This window comes from Bufo gargarizans, chromosome 5 (assembly GCF_014858855.1).
Source record: "Bufo gargarizans isolate SCDJY-AF-19 chromosome 5, ASM1485885v1, whole genome shotgun sequence".
Lineage (NCBI taxonomy): Eukaryota > Metazoa > Chordata > Amphibia > Anura > Bufonidae > Bufo > Bufo gargarizans.
In genome coordinates this window covers 89,680,216-89,700,423 of record NC_058084.1, presented here as the reverse complement: position 1 = coordinate 89,700,423, position 20,208 = coordinate 89,680,216, and the positions used below count along the sequence as shown (strand labels likewise).

At 44.5% G+C, this 20,208-nt stretch overlaps 1 protein-coding gene across 5 annotated transcripts in view; it reads left to right on the top strand.

Moving 5' to 3' along the window:
* The window catches only part of VPS13B (vacuolar protein sorting 13 homolog B), a 988,099-nt gene that overhangs the window by 595,177 nt on the left and 372,714 nt on the right, over positions 1-20,208 (top strand). For all 5 annotated transcript variants that reach the window (XM_044295329.1, XM_044295331.1, XM_044295327.1 and 2 more), the window contains one exon: positions 9,067-9,178. In XM_044295329.1, the coding sequence (XP_044151264.1) occupies positions 9,067-9,178 (112 nt within the window). The remainder of the gene's footprint in view (positions 1-9,066; positions 9,179-20,208) is intronic.

The following is a 20,208-nucleotide window of genomic DNA, read 5'->3' as shown; positions in this document are numbered from 1 at the left end:
AAGGGAACCCCAGATGTGCCCAATGTTGTGGCAGTGTCCTCGGCCCCATCTCCTCTCTGGAACTTGAGGATGACATAGGGACTACCTCCTCCATGCAGCGGTACGCTGCCCCCACCTCACTCCCCATACTCTGACCACGGCACCTATACTGGTCCCCCACCATGGACTGGGCTTCTATGCTCTCCCAGCTGTCTACTAAAGGCGACTTCCTGGTTACAGAGGTCACCGCAACATGCCGCTCTGAAATCTCTGCGGTTCGGCGCGACCTACACTCTATTGCCACCCGAGTGGAGACCCTAGAGAAAAATCACGAAGTTACATGATCCTGTGTTTCTCAACTCCAGTGTCCTCACAAGTTGCAGGGCTCCGCGAGTTGCAGTGTCATATAGAGGTCTTAGACAATCGTGGGAGGAGGAATAATATCAGAATCCGTGGTCTTCCAGAGCCCCCAGGGGAGGAGGACATACAGGAAATCCTGGACGCGCTCTTCAACAAAATTATTGGGGACCCCCTGTCTCATACCACTAAGCTGGACAGGGCCCACAGAGCTCTCCGACCCAAATGATTCACACCTCAACCCAGGGACATTATTTGCTGCGTTCACGACTTTGCCCGGAAAGAGGTGATCATGATGAAAGCCAGAGACTCCTGTTTTGTGTACTTTCGGGGGGGGGGGGGGGGGGGGGGGCAAGGTCTAGCTTTTCCAGGACTTGTCGTGGATCACGCTGCAGGAACATCTTGCTGGACACCTTGAGGGACCATCGGATCCCGTACCGCCGGGGGTTCCCCTTTTCCTTGAACGCCCAGATAAATGTCCCTTTAGGGACTTCACAGTTTTTTGCCCACTCAAGGCCTAGAAAGCTATGATGGTGGCGTAGTCACCGCCTGTTGGTCACAATTGTTTTTCTTTTCTATTTCTGACCTATTGGTTTTGCTCAGGTTCTCTCCCCCCCCTCTCGGGACGTGACTGGTTTGGTCCCCAGACAGTGGGGCTCAGTGAGTCCGCCTTGCTGGCTATTGGTCCGACGGGGTCAGTCCCCTCTCAGCCTTTTTTTTTTTCTAGTCTGTTTATTCCACAGATTTAGTTTACTGTTTGTTTTTTGTGAAGCATTGTCCCACATCCTCCCATACCCCCTCCTCCGTGTCTATCCCTTGCTCACGCTCTTCCTACCCCACAGAGAGCAGCGTGGAGGAGGTCCCCCCCCCCTCCCTGGAGTGGATACCTCCTGCGCTTCTGCTATTACCTTCATAGCTGGTAAGACTCTTTGCTACTCACTCCTCCTCAATGGTTAGGTGTCACCTTGAATGTTAAGGGTCTGGCCTCCAATGCCAATAGGCGTTTGGTTCTCCGGGCGCTCTGACACCTATAGGCAGATGTGGCCTTCCTTCAGGAGGCCCACTTCGACCAGACAGGATCCTTTGGCTTTGCCAAGCACTACTACCCACACGCCTTCTCAGCCCATCATAGTCTTCAAAAGGCAGGTGTTGCCATATTGTTGTCAGCCTCCTGTCCCCTTTCAGTATCCTCCTCCCATATAGACCCCGCGGGTCGCTATGTCTTTCTTAAAGGGATTTACCAGGGTCGCCCCATCATACTCTGTTATGTGTTTGCCCTCAACTCCTCCCAACTTCCGTTTGTACGTCGGGTCCTACGCAAACTCTGAGGTCCTGGATCCTGGGTGGGGATTTTAACCGCCTCCGGACCGCCTAACGCAGATCTGCGGTCCGGAGGCGGCAGCTGGGAGCTCAACAACGCATCGGCGTATCATCTCGCGATACCCGAGATTTCCTGCGAACGCGCGCACACAGGCACGCGTTCACAGGAACTGAAGGTAAGCGAGTGGATCTCCAGCCTGCCAGCGGCGATCGCTCGCTGGCAGGCTGGAGATGTGATTTTTTTAACCCCTAACAGGTATATTAGACGCTGTTTTGATAACAGCGTCTAATATACCTGCTACCTGGTCCTCTGGTGGTCCCTTTTGTTTGGATCGACCACCAGAGGACACAGGTAGCTGTGTAAAGTACCAGAAAACACCACTACACTACACTACACCCCCCCTGTCACTTATTAACCCCTTATGAACCCCTGATCACTTCATATAGACTCCCTGATCACCCCCCCCCCGTCATTGATCACCCCCCTGCCATTGATCACCCCCCTGTCATTGATCACCCCCCTGTAAGGCTCCATTCAGACGTCCGTATGATTTTTACGGATCCACAGATACATGGATCGGATCCGCAAAACACATACGGACGTCTGAATGGAGCCTTACAGGGGGGTGATCAATGACAGGCGGGTGATCACCCATATAGACTTCCTGATCACTCCCCTGTCATTGATCACCCTCTGTAAGGCTCCATTCAGACGTCCGTATGATTTTTACGCATCCACAGATACATGGATCGGATCCGCAAAACACATACGGACGTCTGAATGGAGCCTTACAGGGGGGTGATCAATGACAAGGGGGTGATCACCCATATAGACTTCCTGATCACCCCCCTGTAAGGCTCCATTTAGACGTCCGTATGATTTTTATGGATCCACAGATACATGGATCGGATCCGCAAAACATACGGACGTCTGAATGGAGCCTTACAGGGGGGTGATCAATGACAAGGGGGTGATCACCCATATAGACTTCCTGATCACCCCCCTGTCATTGATCACCCCCCTGTAAGGCTCCATTCAGACGTCCGTATGATTTTTACGCATCCACAGATACATGGATCGGATCCGCAAAACACATACGGACGTCTGACTGGAGCCTTACAGGGGGGTGATCAATGACAAGGGGGTGATCACCCATATAGACTTCCTGATCACCCCCCTGTCATTGATCACCCCCCTGTAAGGCTCCATTCAGACTTCTGTATGATTTTTACGCATCCACAGATACATGGATCGGATCCGCAAAACACATACGGACGTCTGAATGGAGCCTTACAGGGGGGTGATCAATGACAAGGGGGTGATCACCCATATAGACTTCCTGATCACCCCCCGTCATTGATCACCCCCCTGCAAGGCTCCATTCAGACGTCCGTATGTGTTTTGTGGATCCGTAAAAATCATACGGACGTCTGAATGGAGCCTTACAGGGGAATGATCATTGACAGGGGGGTGATCAATGACATTGATCACCCCCCTGTAAGGCTCCATTCAGACGTCCGTATTATTTTTACGGATCCACAGATACATGGATCGGATCCGCAAAACACATACGGACGTCTGAATGGAGCCTTACAGGGGGGTGATCAATGACAAGGGGGTGATCACCCATATAGACTTCCTGATCACCCCCCTGTCATTGATCACCCCCTGTAAGGCTCCATTCAGACATTTTTTTGGGCCCAAGTTAGCAGAATTTTTTTTTGTTTTTGTTTTTTCTTACTAAGTCTCATATTCTACTAACTTGTGTCAAAAAATAAAATCTCACATGAACTCACCATACCCCTCACGGAATCCAAATGCATAATTTTTTTTTGACATTTAGATTCCAGACTTCTTCTTACGCTTTCGGGCCCCTAAAATGCCAGGGCAGTATAAATACCCCACATGTGACCCCATTTCGGAAAGAAGACACCCCAAGGTATTCCGTGAGGGGCATATTGAGTCCATGAAAGATTTAAATTTTTGTCCCAAGTTAGCGGAAAGGGAGACTTTGTGAGAAAATACAAAAAAAAATCAATTTCCGCTAACTTGTGCCAAAAAAAAAAAATTCTATGAACTCGCCATGCCCCTCATTGAATACCTTGGGGTGTCTTCTTTCCAAAATGGGGTCACATGTGGGGTATTTATACTGCCCTGGATTTTTAGGGGCCCGAAAGCGTGAGAAGAAGTCTGGGATCCAAATGTCTAAAAATGCCCTCCTAAAAGGAATTTGGGCCGCTTTGCGCATCTAGGCTGCAAAAAAGTGTCACACATGTGGTATCGCCGTACTCAGGAGAAGTTGGGGAATGTGTTTTGGGGTGTCATTTTACATATACCTATGCTGGGTGAGATAAATATCTTGGTCAAATGCCAACTTTGTATAAAAAAATGGTAAAAGTTGTGTTTTTCCAAGATATTTCTCTCACCCAGCATGGGTATATGTAAAATGACACCCCAAAACACATTCCCCAACTTCTCCTGAGTACGGCGATACCAGATGTGTGACACTTTTTTGCTGCCTAGGTGGGCAAAGGGGCACACATTCCAAAGAGCACCTTTTGGATTTCACAGGTCATTTTTTACACATTTTGATTTCAAACTACTTACCACACATTAGGGCCCCTAGAATGCCAGGGCAGTATAACTACCCCACAAGTGACCCCATTTTGGAAAGAAGACACCACAAGGTATTCCGTGAGGGGCATGGCGAGTTCCTAGAATTTTTTATTTTTTGTCACAAGTTAGCGGAATATGATGATTTTTTCTTACGAAGTCTCATATTCCACTAACTTGTGACAAAAAAGTGTCACACATCTGGTATCGCCGTACTCAGGAGAAGTTGGGGAATGTGTTTTGGGGTGTCATTTTACATATACCCATGCTGGGTGAGAGAAATATATTGGCAAAAGACAATTGCCGCCTGGCTAGGAACTTTCGTAGCGTGATCTGGCGTTATGCCCTCTACGACCTATGGAGGGTGGATAACCCCTTGGATAGAATGTTTACCTTTTATCCCCCCCATAAATTGCACACCCGGATAGATTACTTTTTTAACAATGCTCTGACTCTGAAGATGATGCGCAATGTTACCATTGTACTTATCTCATGGTCAGACCACGCCCCCATTATCCTCAACCTCTCTTCTCAACCTGTACCACAACGCACTTGTCATTGGCGCCTAAACGATTCCCTATTGAAATCACCGCTTACCCGCTCGGACTTTGCACATTCTTTAGTGAAAACACTGGCTCGGTTTAGTCCCGGGCTGTGCTCTGGGAAACCCATAAGGCGGTAATTCTTGGCCAATATATTGCACTCGGCTCGCGACTTAAAAAAACTGAACACTCCGGGTTCAGGAACTTACGGCACAAATTACTTCGCTACAAACCCAATTAAGCCATAGGCTAAGTCTTTCCCTTCTCCGGGAGCTTGTGGAGGCCCACGCTAAACTAAAAGATGCCTCCATGCATACTGTAGAACATATGCTGCTGTACTGCAAGCAGCGATATTACGAAAAAGGAAATAAAGTCCACACTATCTTAGCCCGTAAATTACGGGATGCTGCCTCCAAACGCGCTCCCCAGGCGGTGAATGACACAGATGGCTGTCCCCAATACCACCCTGACGCGATTGCTCGATGCTTTTGGTTATTACTCTAAATTGTATAATCTTGCCGACAAACACTCGCACCCACCCCCCTTACCCTGCATACGGAATTACTTAGCCTCTTGTAAATTGCCCAAGCTCTCTCAGAGAGGCGTTTGCCTTCGGAATTGCCCCATATCAGTCCAGGAACTCAGGGATCTGATTAAAAATCTCCCCCCTAGGCAAATCTCCGGGACCTGACGGGTTCACAGGCCTATACTACAAAACGTTTGAATCAGAACTCTCCCCCCGTCTCCTGGCCTTACTCAACTCATTTCTACTGGGTTCTCCAATCCCGCCGTCTATGCTGTCATCCACAAGACAGGTAAAGACCCTCAGGACTGTGCTAACTATAGACCGATCGCCCTTCTTAACGCAGACCTGAAAATTTTCACCCATATTCTCGCCGCTCTCCTGAATGTGTGGCCACAAGGACCAGGTGGGGTTTATCCCCTATCGACAAGGCAGAAATAGCACTGTTGACTTAATTGATGTGGCGACGCGTACCTCGAACCCCACAGTTATTTTGAGCCTTCACGCAGAAAAGGCCTTTGACCGACTCGATTGCTCCTTCTTATTCGAAACCCTCCGAACCTTCGGTATCGCAGGACCCTTTCTGCAAGCCATCCTTAGCCTCTACTCTGCCCCTTTGGCGCTTGTCAAGTTGCCCTTCAGCTCCTCTATTTCGTTCAATATTTCTTATGGTACACGTCAGGGCTGCCCACTCTCACCGCTTATTTTTGCATTGTTTATAGAACCCCTTGCAGCACACATACGACTGAACCCCAACATTCAGGGACTTAAAGTACGGGAGAGGGAATTTAAGATTGCCCTTTATGCAGACTATGTCCTCCTCACCCTGACTAATCCCCACATTACACTACCAAACCTACAACAAGCCTTAACTCACTACGGCGACCTTTTGGGGTACAAGGTCAATGCTTCTTAATCAGAAGCCCTACCTATCCTTATACTCGCCCATGAACTAACATTGCTCCAGAGCAGTTTCTCTTATCGATGGTCGGACACCACACTGAAGTACCTAGGGGTTCATATTACTCCTACGTATGCCTCATTGTACTCCAGTAACTTCCCTTCCCTCTTCCGTGTCCCTCCTCACAAAATGGAAACCCCTATACATATCATTGCTAGGCCGCATAGCATCGGTGAAGATGTCCCTCCTCCCAAAATTGCTTTATTACTTTGAGACACTCCCAGTTTGAATCCCTGTGTCAGAACTACGCTTCCTCCCACAGGCCATTCTCAACTTTATATGGCAAGGTAAACGTCACTGCATCCCCCATAAGGTCATGTTCGCGGTGACAGATAGAGGCGGCCTATCGGTCCCTAATATCATGAACTATTACTGGGCTTCTCATTTGTGTGTTGTTCCTTTTTGGGCGGCCCAACAGGCATACACTTAATGGGTAGATATCGGAAAACTCTGGATTGCCCTGGTTCATCCCAACACCCTGCTATGGCAGCCGGCCCCCCGTAGCCCCCTACACTCCCCTCCTGGGGCTTATGGCCTTTACCAAACACATATGGGGTACCTGCCACCGACGGTTTGCCTTCGCTTCTCAGCACTCCTCTATTATCTCCTTTCTCTACAACCCAGCTATTCCCTCTAGCTTGATCGCCCCCATGGTCCGGGTCTGGTCGTCGTTGGGTCTCTTCCATCTAGCGGACATTGTAGACGCCTCTACTTTGACATTGAGGTCCTTTGCGCAACTTCAGGACCAATCGAAATTACCGGCGACGTAGGGACTCCACTACCTCCAGGTTCGTCACTATGTGAACACCACTTTTGGTTCGCTTAAGGTGTCACTCCCTACCCCATTTGAGCACTTGTGCCGACTGGGCACAGGGACGAGAGGTCTGATCTCTCTTATTTACCGCCTTCTGTGGAGGGCGAGATCCCACATCATCCTTACATGGAAAAATGGACTACCATCCTTGGATTGCCTCTTTCTCGCAGTGCCTGGCAGCCCAGTCATCTATATGCACCATGTATAAGTTGACACAGTACAAGCTGCTAATGCACTGGTACCATACCCCTGCACTCCTACATTGCATGAACCACACTGTTCCATCTGTCTGCTGGCAGTGCTTGAACAACGTTGGTTCTTTGTATCATATTTTCTGGACGTGCCCCAGTATCATCTCATTTTGGCGGGAGGTAAGGGACGTGGCTCATTCCCTTTTTGGATCCCCCTGTTCCGCTAGACCCAAAGGTTCTACTTACTTAACCTGCCACCTCCGGGGTTAAACGAGCACTACTCCAGGCTGTTTCTTTCACTATGTACTGCAGCCAAATCCTTGATCGCTAAATCCTGGAAGCAGACCTTCCCTCCCACTAAGTCCATGCTTATAGCCAGGGTCCGTGACTTCAGGTCCATGGAATGTCTCACTGCATCCCTTAACAACACTGTGGAACAATTCCAAACAATATGGCTACCCTGGGATACATACCTGGCATCCCCCTAATGGCCTCCCCTCCCAACCTACCACCCCCCCACTCTTACTCCCCCCTTACCTGTTCCTTTCCTTTTGTGTCTTGTCAGTTGGCTTATCCCTAGTCCTGAGTTTTACGTGCTACATCTTTGGATATAATTTTGGGACCTGTACTACTACACGCGATGTTCATTGTGTATGTTCCCATTTTGATAGTCTGCCAAACGACTCTGTTTGAGCCATGTTGTACCATTTCATGTTTTTCCCTTTTCTTCCTTTCTGTATTATTGAAAATTTGCACTCTATGTGCTAATAAAAATCTACAATATAAAAAAGAAAGAAAGAAAGGAATTGTCATGTACTATATGATGTCTGATTTTCATTTTTTACATCGGTCATGGCATGCCCTCTTTAAGGTCCATTACCATAGGCAGCTTATCTGGGCAATTATTAGTAACCAATGTTTCTACAGTGCTCATTCTCAATAACTGCACCCGACAAACAAGCAAAACTCTCATTTGACTGGTGATCCGACATACGTTATATGCGGCACTTAAAACCATCGATTGTCAGGGAGAATAGCTATGTGTAAATTTAGCTTTAATGAGCTGGCAGTGATTGGGCACACTTTGGCTCATTTACCTAAAGGAAGCCTTCCTTCCTAGCAATCTCCTGCTCATTGGTGGAGGGGACCACTAAATTTACATGCAGCTATCTCCTCCACAGTACCGACTAGTTGTTTGCCGACAGCGATAGCGGTTTACACAGCAGGATCTGCTGTCTGCAAACAATAATTTTTGTGACTGCATAAATGATCTATTTCGCGATGAACAAGTGTTTTGCCGTTTTTATGAAATCTCGTTAGCGATTATCGATACAAATCTTAGCCCGTTTAAATGGCCCTCCATGGTTAGGGCACTCCTAAAATGTTTGCTTCTCCTCTCCTAACATGTCTGTTTTAGTAACTACTTGCATTCCTCATGGAATAACAATTCGGGAGCATCTATGCTTATGTCGCTATGTTGTGACATTCCTCTATTATTCCAGCTAGATGGTTATGAATTAAGGTCCAACTGGGTGTTACCATTTGGGGATTTGGGTGGGGAAGGGGGGGGTGTCCCTGCACAGTCTGACACTGTCAGCACTGATTGAACAATGTCAGACTATGCAGGGAACTCCAGAATTGTAATTTAGTGTGGAATACTTTATTTTTTATTTATTTTTTGCTAAATCAGACGTTTCAGGAGTGGTGGCAGATCCTTTAAAATAAGCTGAATAAGTCTTTTACATATTTTTTTTTTTTTTTTTAGCAAACCAGAATATAAGTGAAGATACGCTGGTGCTAAAGATCGCCTCTGTGTCCATGGCTCCGCAGGCAGACAACCCTCTTAGCCGAAGTGTCTTGAGGAAAGATATTTATCAGTAAGTAAAGTTCAAGCATATTTTGTAAAAATTACCGCCTGGAGTTAAACATTTTAAAATTACCTCTTGTAAGAAAAAAAAGTGAGTACATCTTGGGCAGTCTTATGTGTCACAACAAATCTATTTCAGAGTTCATTTAATAATGCTACAAGAACTTCTGTCCAGTCCAGTCCTCATGCTGAGATCTGACTGGTGCTGCACGTGTAAAGAAAAACAGCACCTCCAAGTAGTCACAGTCCCTAAGGAATGCTTCTGCAGTCATTTTCAAGAGAACCTGGCTGCAAATGTTCAGTTTCATTGCAGCGCCACCACAGGAGTAATGAAGTATTACATGGTGCTTCTTCAAATCAGTAATCTATCCGTATAATGCATAGATATTCTTACAGCTCCAGCTCTAGCCACTGTCCTAACTTCTGAAATAACCTCTTTAAATCCTAATTTAAATACTTTATCTGGGACTTTGATGGCATATCACTAGGATATGCCATCAAAGTCAGATAGGTGCGGGTTCCACCTCTAAAACGATCCCCCAAAAGTTCATGTGCTGCCTGCTCCCTGTTAATTTTTTATGAGAGTTCCGAAAAAAGCTCTGTGAACACGCTCGGCTATTTTTGGAAGAGTCATAGAAATGAATGAAGAGCACATTCAGTTTCATTCACTTCTATGGGGCTGCCGGTAATAGCCAACGCACGGCTATTTTCAGCAGTCTCAGATAAATAAATGGACGGTATCCAGGTGTGCACGGTTTTGGCTACCTAAGCGTTTTTGGGGATCAACAGAAAACATTCCGTTATGATAATACAACCGGCTGCATCTGTTCTGAATGGATCCAGTTGTATTATCTACAAAATGAACAAGACGGATCCGGCACTAAAGCCATTGTAAGTCAATGGGCGCCAGATCTCATGTCTGAGAAAACTGATCCAGCACCATTGACTTACATTGTGTTTCATGCTGGATCTTTCTTGATCAGTTTTCCATGACCCCCACAAAAACTCTGCTTGCATCGGTTTTGTGTCCAGCATGGGAACGCAACCAAACAGAACATAATGCATTTTGGAGCACTCCGTTCTGTTCGGTTCAGTTTTTTCCACATTGACAATGAATGGAGATAAAACTGAAGTGTTTTCCTCCGGCTTTGTTGATCCTATGACAGATCTCAATACCGGAAAGGAAAATGCTGATGTGAAAGTAGCCTTATGCAGTCAGGAGATCAGAGATGAGAGGTACACGCGAGCCGTCAGACTGATTTTTAACCCTTGTATCTCAGAAACGGTTGAACATTTTTAATAAAGACCAGTTAAAAATGCTTTTTGGCCCAAAACGAGTAAAATGGAATCATGAAAAACATTGTCCCAAAGGTGTCCATAGCCTTAAACTTTTCTAGAGGCCTTGCAAAATTAGAAGCCAAAAAGTTTGTTGATAGTAACAAATTTCTAGGCCCATTCTGACTTTTTTGACCCTGTTAATAATAATTATCTTCTATGTGATCATTATTATTCCTGTAGGCAGATGTAGAGTGACATGACACAAGTGTCACCGGGTGTAAGCGGTTCTTTTTGTCATAATTGTCTGGTGTAAATCTGCGTGATGCCATTACTTCCTACAGGCTCCTACTTCAAACAAAGGATCTGACAGGAGCACCTTTTTATGATTAGGGTCTTTTTAGCTTTATTGAATGAAACAAAAAAGGAGAACGTGCCTATTTATTTTTTCACTTTGACTATAAGCATCTGAAACACAGCACTGTTGATGCTACTTTGGATCAAAGCTGGGAAAAAAATAAAAATCTAAAGTTCTAAAGGAAAAAAAATCCTCGTTTACTGATTTTCTGTGAAATGCCGTGCTCTGGTTTTTGTCACCTTTTGATTTAAACCATGTTGATCACAAGGGCAGCAAGGCTGGCAAATAGAGGCAATCAAGATCTCAATGAAATAATACATGACATTGAATGGAATTGGCACCATTGCCAGACTTAAAAGCACGCACGTAAGTGGTACCAAGTGAGGAAAGTCACAGAGAAAAGTCAGCCGTGTAATCCAGTCGTTCCTGGTAAAGGCCAGTCTGCTTCTCAGATGTGGCAGCTTTCGTGCTATAAAGTGCTTCCTACTGAACTTCAACAGATGTTGTTAAAATGAAATACTTTTCTCGGTATAAACAATTCACATTCTTCGACATGACAATCTTTTCACTTCCCGTATCATGTATCGTGAGCGAAGGAGGAAAAAAAATAAAAAATCACAATACCGTCTTTTTATGGAGGTGGCAAGTGCCAGCAACACGACGTTACAATAAGCCTGTGGCAGCAGCCTCGAAGTTCAAAGGCCGAACTGATGAGATCCGTGAGTTATTGGCCGAAAGGTAACAGTTTAATGGCTTTAGTCGGACTTCAAAGAGTACAGTTGAGTTTCCAGTTGCAATGGGAAACGTACCTAAAGTGATGGAAAGCTTTGCCCAAGTGCTGGAGACACTTTTGATTGGGTTCCATTATTGGAGGCTTTAGAAAAGATATTTTTTACTTTCACCTCATATTCTCTTCAATGAAATATTGTGTATTATAGAGGATAAGGAGGAGCCTTGAAAGTGATCATCTGTCGTTAGATCCACAGTATATTACCTAATATTTTAGATGGATTAGCCCTTTAAAAAAAAAAATTGTTATAACTTTGGATGCCTTTTTAGCTGCAGGTTGATTAGCGTTTTTCCCATTTATTCATTTTTTGATGATTGGTTCCAAACCGCTATATTGACCCCCCCCCTCCCCAAAAAAAAATGAGGGGGCTGGGGAGATGGGTAAGTATAACCTATATGAGGTGGCATTGGGGGGGGGGGGGCATTAAAGGGTCCCTTTAAGTTTGGTTAAAGAAGTTGTCTGGGATTTTGATATTGATGGCCTGTCCTCAGAATAGGTCATCAGTATCTGATTGTTGGGGATCCACATAGCCCCTACCGATCAGTTCCGGCTCCTCAGGCCTCCTCCTAAAGCTCCGTTATAGTAGCAGAAGAACGGAAAGGACTGATTTGGCATATAACTCAGCCGATCAGAGCCTGCGGGCCCCATAGACTATAATGGGGTCATTAGGTTTCCGCTCAGAGGAAATTTTTTGAAGCGGAGACAAAAGTAGTGCATTCAGGACTTTTGTCTCCGCTTCAAAAATCTTCCTTTGAATGGAAACGGACCCCACTATAGTCTATGGGGTCCATAGGCTCTGTTCAGCTTAGTTATGTGCTGAATCCGTCCTTTCCGTTGTCCTGTTCCTATAACTTCCTTTATCGACAGTGGCCCTGTTCTCCTACTTAGCTGAGCTTCATATTATCTGTGATATCAGCTTTTTCCCTGCTCTGATGATTCCTGCACAAGCCTGCGGAAGCAGATGTGCCTCGGTGCATAGAAGGTCTCTGTGACAGCTGTGCTGGTTGGAGGGATAAGCCATTCCCCCTGCACTGCCCGATCTGCTGGCTGATCTGTCTCTTCCCCTCCCACTAGATTCTTCTGAATAGTTTAACCCCTTCTACCATCAGCAGCACAGACTCAGGGCTGGAGGCTCTGCCTCAAGTACTGAGCAGCTGCAGGGTTTCTTTTTGTCCAGGCACTGAAAAGACGAATGCTGTACACAAGATCCTCCCACCCTCCTCACCCTTACAAAAACTGGAGGAGTTCTCTACTCTGTACTCTTCTGCTGGCTTTGAGGAAGTTTCTACAGAGAATTGCACAAGAACAGGTAGAGAGAGTTGTCTATCAGCAATGTTACTGTACTGTACAGCTGGGACTTGTAGTCCCACACAAAAGTGTCCCAGTAGTCAGACTGCAGGCATGGCAGCAATATTATTCACTCCCTTTGCAGAGCAGGAGCAGAGTAAAGGCAGTCTTTGTTGACACCCACAAATGTTCATGATAAAAACCTCAGAGATTGTTGTTACATGCACCCACAGCTCTGCAACTGCATGTCAAAAAATGTCCAGAACAGAACTAGGGAAATGAGGAAATATCTTTTTTTTTTCCCCCTAAAACTTGCTTTATTTTTATTTTTATTTTTTTAAATAACTTTATATAAAAACCCCTTTAGAGTTCATGCACACAAATGTATTTTTGGTCCGCATCCGATCCACATTTTTTGTGGGTCGGTTGTGGACCCATTCACTTCAGTCGGGCCACAAAAGATTTGGACAGCACACCCAACTGCCAGTTTCCAAATTTGTGGACCGCAAAACAGCCAACGGTCATGTGCATGAGCCCTTAAATTGCAGTGAAATAATAAAAAGTGAACCATTGCTGATTGCCATGGACAACAAGGCCCCTTTTTCTCAGAGATGCTTTTAACACATGAGACTCATTGCCTCTAACACTTCATAGATTACTTCACTGTTTATTGCTATATCTGTTTTCAGTTCCAATTCTGTGGATAACTACAGTTCGGCTTGAAATTGCAGAAGTCCTTCCATGTTCTTCAGTGTTCCTAATACAATAAGCCCTTGTTATAAGTGAAAAGAACGTAAGGTTCATAACGTCATGAGCAGACCTCTTCCAAGAACTAAGATGTTCCATTTGAGCTTAGAACCTAAACATTTTATCTCTCACATTCATCACTTAGGTCATAGGACTTTTTAAAACCCAACGTTCCAATCCAAGTATGCTGTTTGTCTCTAATTGTTAAGGAATTTGGGGGATTTTTTGCCTAAATCACACAACCCACGCCTTCAACCACTTATATGCTAAAAATACCTGCAAAATAGTTTTGAGGACCAAGTGTAAATCCCATGGTTAAAGTGTTCCATGGCCCTATGCAAAATCTTTAGTAAGACCCTCAACCATTATATTTTTTTTAAATCTCTTTATCATTCTCTTTTACTGATCGGCGTTTACCGCAGGCCCAGTGACGTCACGACTAGTATGACTCGCCATGAACGGGGCTTAGCCGCGCCCAGGCCAGTGATACTAGTCATGAAGTTACTGGGCTTGCGGTAAACAGAGAGAAGGTCGTGGCACTCCTGGAGCGCCGCTGCCTTTTTAAACAGCTGATCGGCAGTGGTCCCAAATTTCGGACACCCGTCAATGAAATGTTGGTGATCTATGCTGAGGATAGAGCATCTGTAAAAAAAAAAAAGAACTGCAGAACCCCTTTAATTATTCACATGGGGTAAAAAACTGAAACTTTTTAAAATCTTAATCAAGCCCTTGAATTCTGAGTTACAACCAATTGTATAGTGGTCACGGTGAAGGAAGGTAGGATGTCCTCACTCCCTGTCACTTCTGAGACATCTAGTGGGGTGAAGGATCATTCCCATCTTCCACTAGAATATGCCATCACTTTGTGACTGGTGGGCCTCCCAACTGACCCTGCTTTACAAAGCTTTCCCTGCACTGTGGTACTATGGCCACCTGCCGTGCCAAGAACTGCAGCCACTCCTTTCACTTGAACTGCGCTGCAGTTTTTTGCACTTCGGCTGGCTGGGGCGCCGCTGTGCAGGGAAAAACTGTGAAGGGGCCACAGCACTGGTTGAGTGCCCCCTTTGAATCAGTGGTGGTCACAGCAGTAGAGGTTGAACACCCACCAATCACAGATCAGCTAGGATATGCCCTTACTTTATGAAATAGGAATGATCCTTTAAGCTTAGCTGTAGCTTTCTTCTTATCGATTTTCCATTGAATTTCACTTCTCTACCAATTCTCTTTGCTGGCTCACTTTTCCTGAACATAAATCACTGAAGGCAGAATGCATAGTTCCAAAAAGCAAGAATTATTGAGGCACACCTGTCTGGTGAGCAATACGTACTATAAGCACTACAGGCTAAATACGTTTCATTCTTTGTGAAACTGTAAAATGGTTTGCCAGTTTTGTAATTACTAGCAGAAAGATATCCGTGCCTCTAAGTCTGTGGTGCCTAGTGCAGAAATGCGTAGGGAACATTTGTAGTAAATGGATTCCGTATGGGCCAGGAAGCAGCAAGAAATAGCAAAGAACCTAATACCCACTTGTTGTCCACATTCATATTCATTAATTTCTTAATCTAGGTTAGACCACCGAAAAAAAAGAAGAATTTGATAGCTTTAAGGCAGTGTTCACATCACCGCTATTTGAGGAGCAGAATGACGACAAATACAGAAGTGCCTGACTTGGAACACAGCTGACCCGAATGGCGCAGAATAGAAACCATTGATTATAATGGGTTCCATCCAGTAGTCCCTGAATCAAGCGGAGGACCAAACAGGAATAAATATTGTAGCAATGCAATTTCTTGATAATTGGCCCGCGTAATCAGGGATGTGCTGATAATTTGCATTACAATTTTTATTGGCAAGTGTGATAGGCCAATGCAAACGAGCGCTGATCGAGTTTATAATTGATTGGCACTCATCACGCCCGAACATCGGGAAGTGCAATGGTAGCCATTGTATGATATCTTGTAGTCAGACGACTGAATGTAAATTTGCTTATCAAAGGGAGCCTGTCGCATTGAGTGTTCTTTACAACCTGCAGGTAGGTGAAGGAGCAACTGAACAGATAGATGCATTTTTGGGGGGAATAGTCAATATGAGTTGCATTAATTTGACAGGGTTGTGCAAGATTATAAAATTCTTCCAGAAACATCGCCCACCCTTGGGTTGTGTCTGGCATTGCAGCTCCTCCATTGAAGTGAATGTGGATGAGCTGCAGTACCACTCACAACCTGCGGTGCGGTTTTGGCAGAAAGACACCATGTTTTTCTAATGCTAGACCTAAGAGTCCATTGGGTATGTCCTTCTCGCGTTCATGGAGTAGAGGCTGTCAATCATTGAATCGCTCTACCCATTAGACTCTTAAGCCCACAGTGTTTCTGGATTTGGCCTTTTCCCACAAGCTAATTTCCTTCCTCTTCCAAGCTCTTGCACTCCATATATGCATATAGCATCTGTGTGTTACTTTACATCACATTACTTGCTTTGCCTTGTGTCCTCCAGCGCCATCACTTGCAAATTTACATTAGTGATTTGACTCATTTCCACCTTATGATAAAATTAAAGGTGGGCATTTATGGCATATTGATAGGATGTGCCATAAATGTCTTTCAGGTGTGGGTCCCAGGGTTGGTCTGAGAACTCAAAGTAGTCCTGCAAAAAAACTAAAACTGGCCCCATTTTGTACTCTGTCTAATTTGACAGAAGGTGGGGCCAACATAAGTAGGTCAGCAATATCATATTGCGGAACATTCTACTACCCCAGCAGAGCCAAATACCACATTCCATCACAAAATACTGCCCCAGCAACACATAATACCTCTCCAGAATCTGCCCCTCTGTGGGAGTCAGCCCCAGCTGCCACGTTCTGTCCTCCTACTTTAGTTATGGTGTCAGATCATTACTTACCATGGCTGATGGTGACATGAGGAGGGCTCATGCATTACCCTGGGCATTGGCCCACTTGGAAGTTTCCCTGTAGAGTCTATGGCCAGTTTGCTCCTGTTGGGTCCCACCTTTGGCACCAGCTCGTATATCACAAATGGGACTTCATCATGAGAAGAGAGCATGCCATGCATTTGCAGCATCCTCTCCATTTACTGCTACGGAACTTCTGAAAATAGCCAATCAAGAGCACTCGACTATTTTGATAAGTACTATAGCAGTGAATGGAGGGGTGGCCGTGCATGCACGGCTTGCTCTCCATCTATGGCAGTGCTCTACTTGGACCCACACCTATCGGACATTTATGGCATATCCTGTTGATGTGCAATAAATGTCAAGATGGGAAAACCCCTTTAGCTGTGCTACTCAAATAGGTTGTGCCAAGTTTGAAAGTTATCCTTTTGATAAACTAAACTGATCAGGAGGGTCTGACCGATGGCACCCCCACTGAGTATAGGATTCCCATGTCTCCTTCCTGATAGAGTGGCAAATTGAGTATATGTCCTGTGACTCCATTCATTCTCTATGAGACTGTCGAACATAATCTGCTTTGTACTCTCTGAATGAATTGAGCAGAAGGGTGCATGATCAACCTGTCGCTCCATCAGGGATATCGGACTCTCGTTTTTTAGATTGGTCGTGTCCCAGTTTTCAGACCACCATGGATCTGTGGATAGGGGAAAACTTTCACACTTTGCATGATCTCGAATCCTGTGTACATTAGAGTAGTGGGGCTACACTAATGTTTCTCATGGCACACCAGTCAGAGGTTTTACAAAGAGGTCTACATATACATGTATAAGGGAAGCCCTTCACTTAGTTAACAGGGCGTTGTTTTGCACAAGGACCCTCCACTTTTTGTGTCTGCCCCAGTTACCCCAATGGGTTAACAGCACAGCTATAAATACGATTTCTATTGTTCCATAGCAATAGACCCTTTGTTCTGGTTTTACATTCTAGGATTTGCATCAGATAGTAAATTAACATTTTATTTTTTATTATTATCCAGAACGAGACCACTTGGCAGCCAAATAAGTATTGTGTCTGAATGTAAAAAATAGATAGCAAGTATCTGAGCAATGTTATTACATTCCATTTCATCATAAATCACCATTAATGAAATAATGCGGAGAGTGTGTGTGATGAGTCTGTCACAAAGCGCTAATGTCTGTGTATGTGCTGGGACCTTGGACAGGTTAGCAAAGCACATCGAGCCTACAGAACATCCCTGTGCATGTAATTGCTGGAACATGCCGTACGCTGTCCTTCTCCGTGTATTCAGCCAAAGGTATAATCGCTCTGGATGGAAAGCGTTTTTCCAGCATTAGATAGCTCTTTCTTAAATGTCAATTGTGAAGACTGTACCTTCAGATATCCTAAAGGCTCATAAAACCAAGAGTGCAGAGGGTTAAATAATGGATTATGGCTCAAAAACAGAAAATGCATCCCATGTTTTTTATCGTTTGTCTATCCGCACCTTTAAAAGGATTGTCCAAGTGTTTAATACTGAAGACCTGTCCTCAGTTAGTGATCTGTGGGGGTTTGATGCCCGGCATTCCCGCCAATTAGCTGTTCAAAGAGGTTGTGGCGCTCTTCTTACAGCTTACCAAGCTCAGAGCCGTCTATTGGATAGCCGTTTTGCTTGGTATTGCAGCTCAGCCCCATCACAACGATGATGAACGATGATTGTGACGTCAATGGCCTAGGAAGAGGCTGCGGCGCTCAAAGAGCGGATTGCCAGGGGTGCAAGGAGTAGGATCCCCCTACTGATAACCTATCCCGAGAGCATCAGCATTAAACACCTGGACAACTCCTTTAAACATATTTTAAGTATTCCAAGAAAATTTCTAAAACCTGTTTCATTCATTTTAACTACTACATCCCTCAAATTATTTAAAATGGCATTTAGGAAGTTTGTTGACCTTTCAGGTGTTTCACAAAAATCAATGCAAAATGAAATTTTATTTTCTATTCTCAGATTTTTTGTTTTAATCCATGTTTAACACAGCAGATGTTAAAAGAGAAAGAAAACTCAATATTTCCCTGAGCTGACGAGCCGTTGTTTTTTGGTACTATTTTGGGGTATATATGGCTTTTTGATAACTCTTTATTTAAATTTTGGAAGGCAAGGTGGTCAAATTATAGAATTCTATTTTTCATTTTATGGGGTTCCCAGTGCGGGTTTAGCAAAATGATAACTTTATTATTTGGGTTGATACAATTGCGACAGTTCCAAATTTATATAGTTTGTTTACATCATAAAATCACTTTTTTATTTAAAGTTTTTTGTGTCACCATATTCTGAGACCCATAACATTTATTTTTATGTTGAGGCAGCTGTATGAGGACATGTTATTTTTTATTTTTTTTATGGTGTTCACCATGTAGAATGAGTTTTATAGATCGAGTTGTTACGGATGCGGCAATGCCAGTTATTTGTAGTATATTTTATTTTTCCATTTTTTTTTCAATAATAAAGGACTGGATAAAGGGTAAGAGATTGTTTTTAACTTAAAAGGTTGTTTTTTTGATTTTTAATACATTTTTAACCTTAACTGTATTGTAATGTATTTTACCTGTCAGTATTCACATATCCATTCTTCTGGGTCCGCATCCGTTCCACAATTTTGCGGAACGGGTGCGGACCAATTCATTTCAATGGGTTCGCAAAAGATGCGTACAGCACACCATATGCTGTCCGCATCCGAAGTTCTGTTCCGCAGCCCCACAAAAAAGATAGAGCATGTCCTATTCTTGTCCGCAATCAATAGGAATTTCTATCATAGGGCCGGCCATGTGTGGTCCGCAAAATACGGAACGCACGCGGCCAGTGTCCATGTTTTGCGGATCAGCAATTTGTAGACCGCAAAACACTTACGGACATGTGAATGGACTCTTACAGTTACAAACCGGATTCCAAAAATGTTGGGACACTAAACAAATTGTGAATAAAAACTGAATGCAATGATGTGGAGATGGCAAATGTCAATATTTAATTTGTAATAGAACGTAGATGACAGATCAAGTGTTTAATCCGAGTAAATGTATCATTTTAAAGGAAAAATACGTTGATTCAAATTTTCACGGTGTCAAAAAATCCCCAAAAAGTTGGGACAAGTAGCAATAAGAGGCTGGAAAAAGTAAATTTGAGCATAACGAAGAGCTGGAAGACCAATTAACACTAATTAGGTCAATTGGCAACATGATTGGGTATAAAAAGAGCTTCTCAGAAGCCAAGATGGGTAGAGGATCACCAATTCCCACAATGTTGCGCAGAAAGATAGTGGAGCAATATCAGAAAGGTGTTACCCAGCGAAAAATTGCAAAGACTTTGCATCTATCATCATCAACTGTGCATAACATCATCCGAAGATTCAGAGAATCTGGAACAATCTCTGTGCGTAAGGGTCAAGGCCGTAAAACCATACTGGATGCCTGTGATCTCCGGGCCCTTAAACGACACTGCACCACAAATGCTACTGTAAAGGAAATCACAGAATGGGCTCAGGAATACTTCCAGAAACCATTGCCAGTGAACACAATCCACCGTGCCATCCGCCGTTGCCAGCTGAAACTCTACAGTGCAAAGAAGAAGCCATTTCTAAGCAAGATCCACAAGCTCAGGCGTTTTCACTGGGCCAGGGATCAT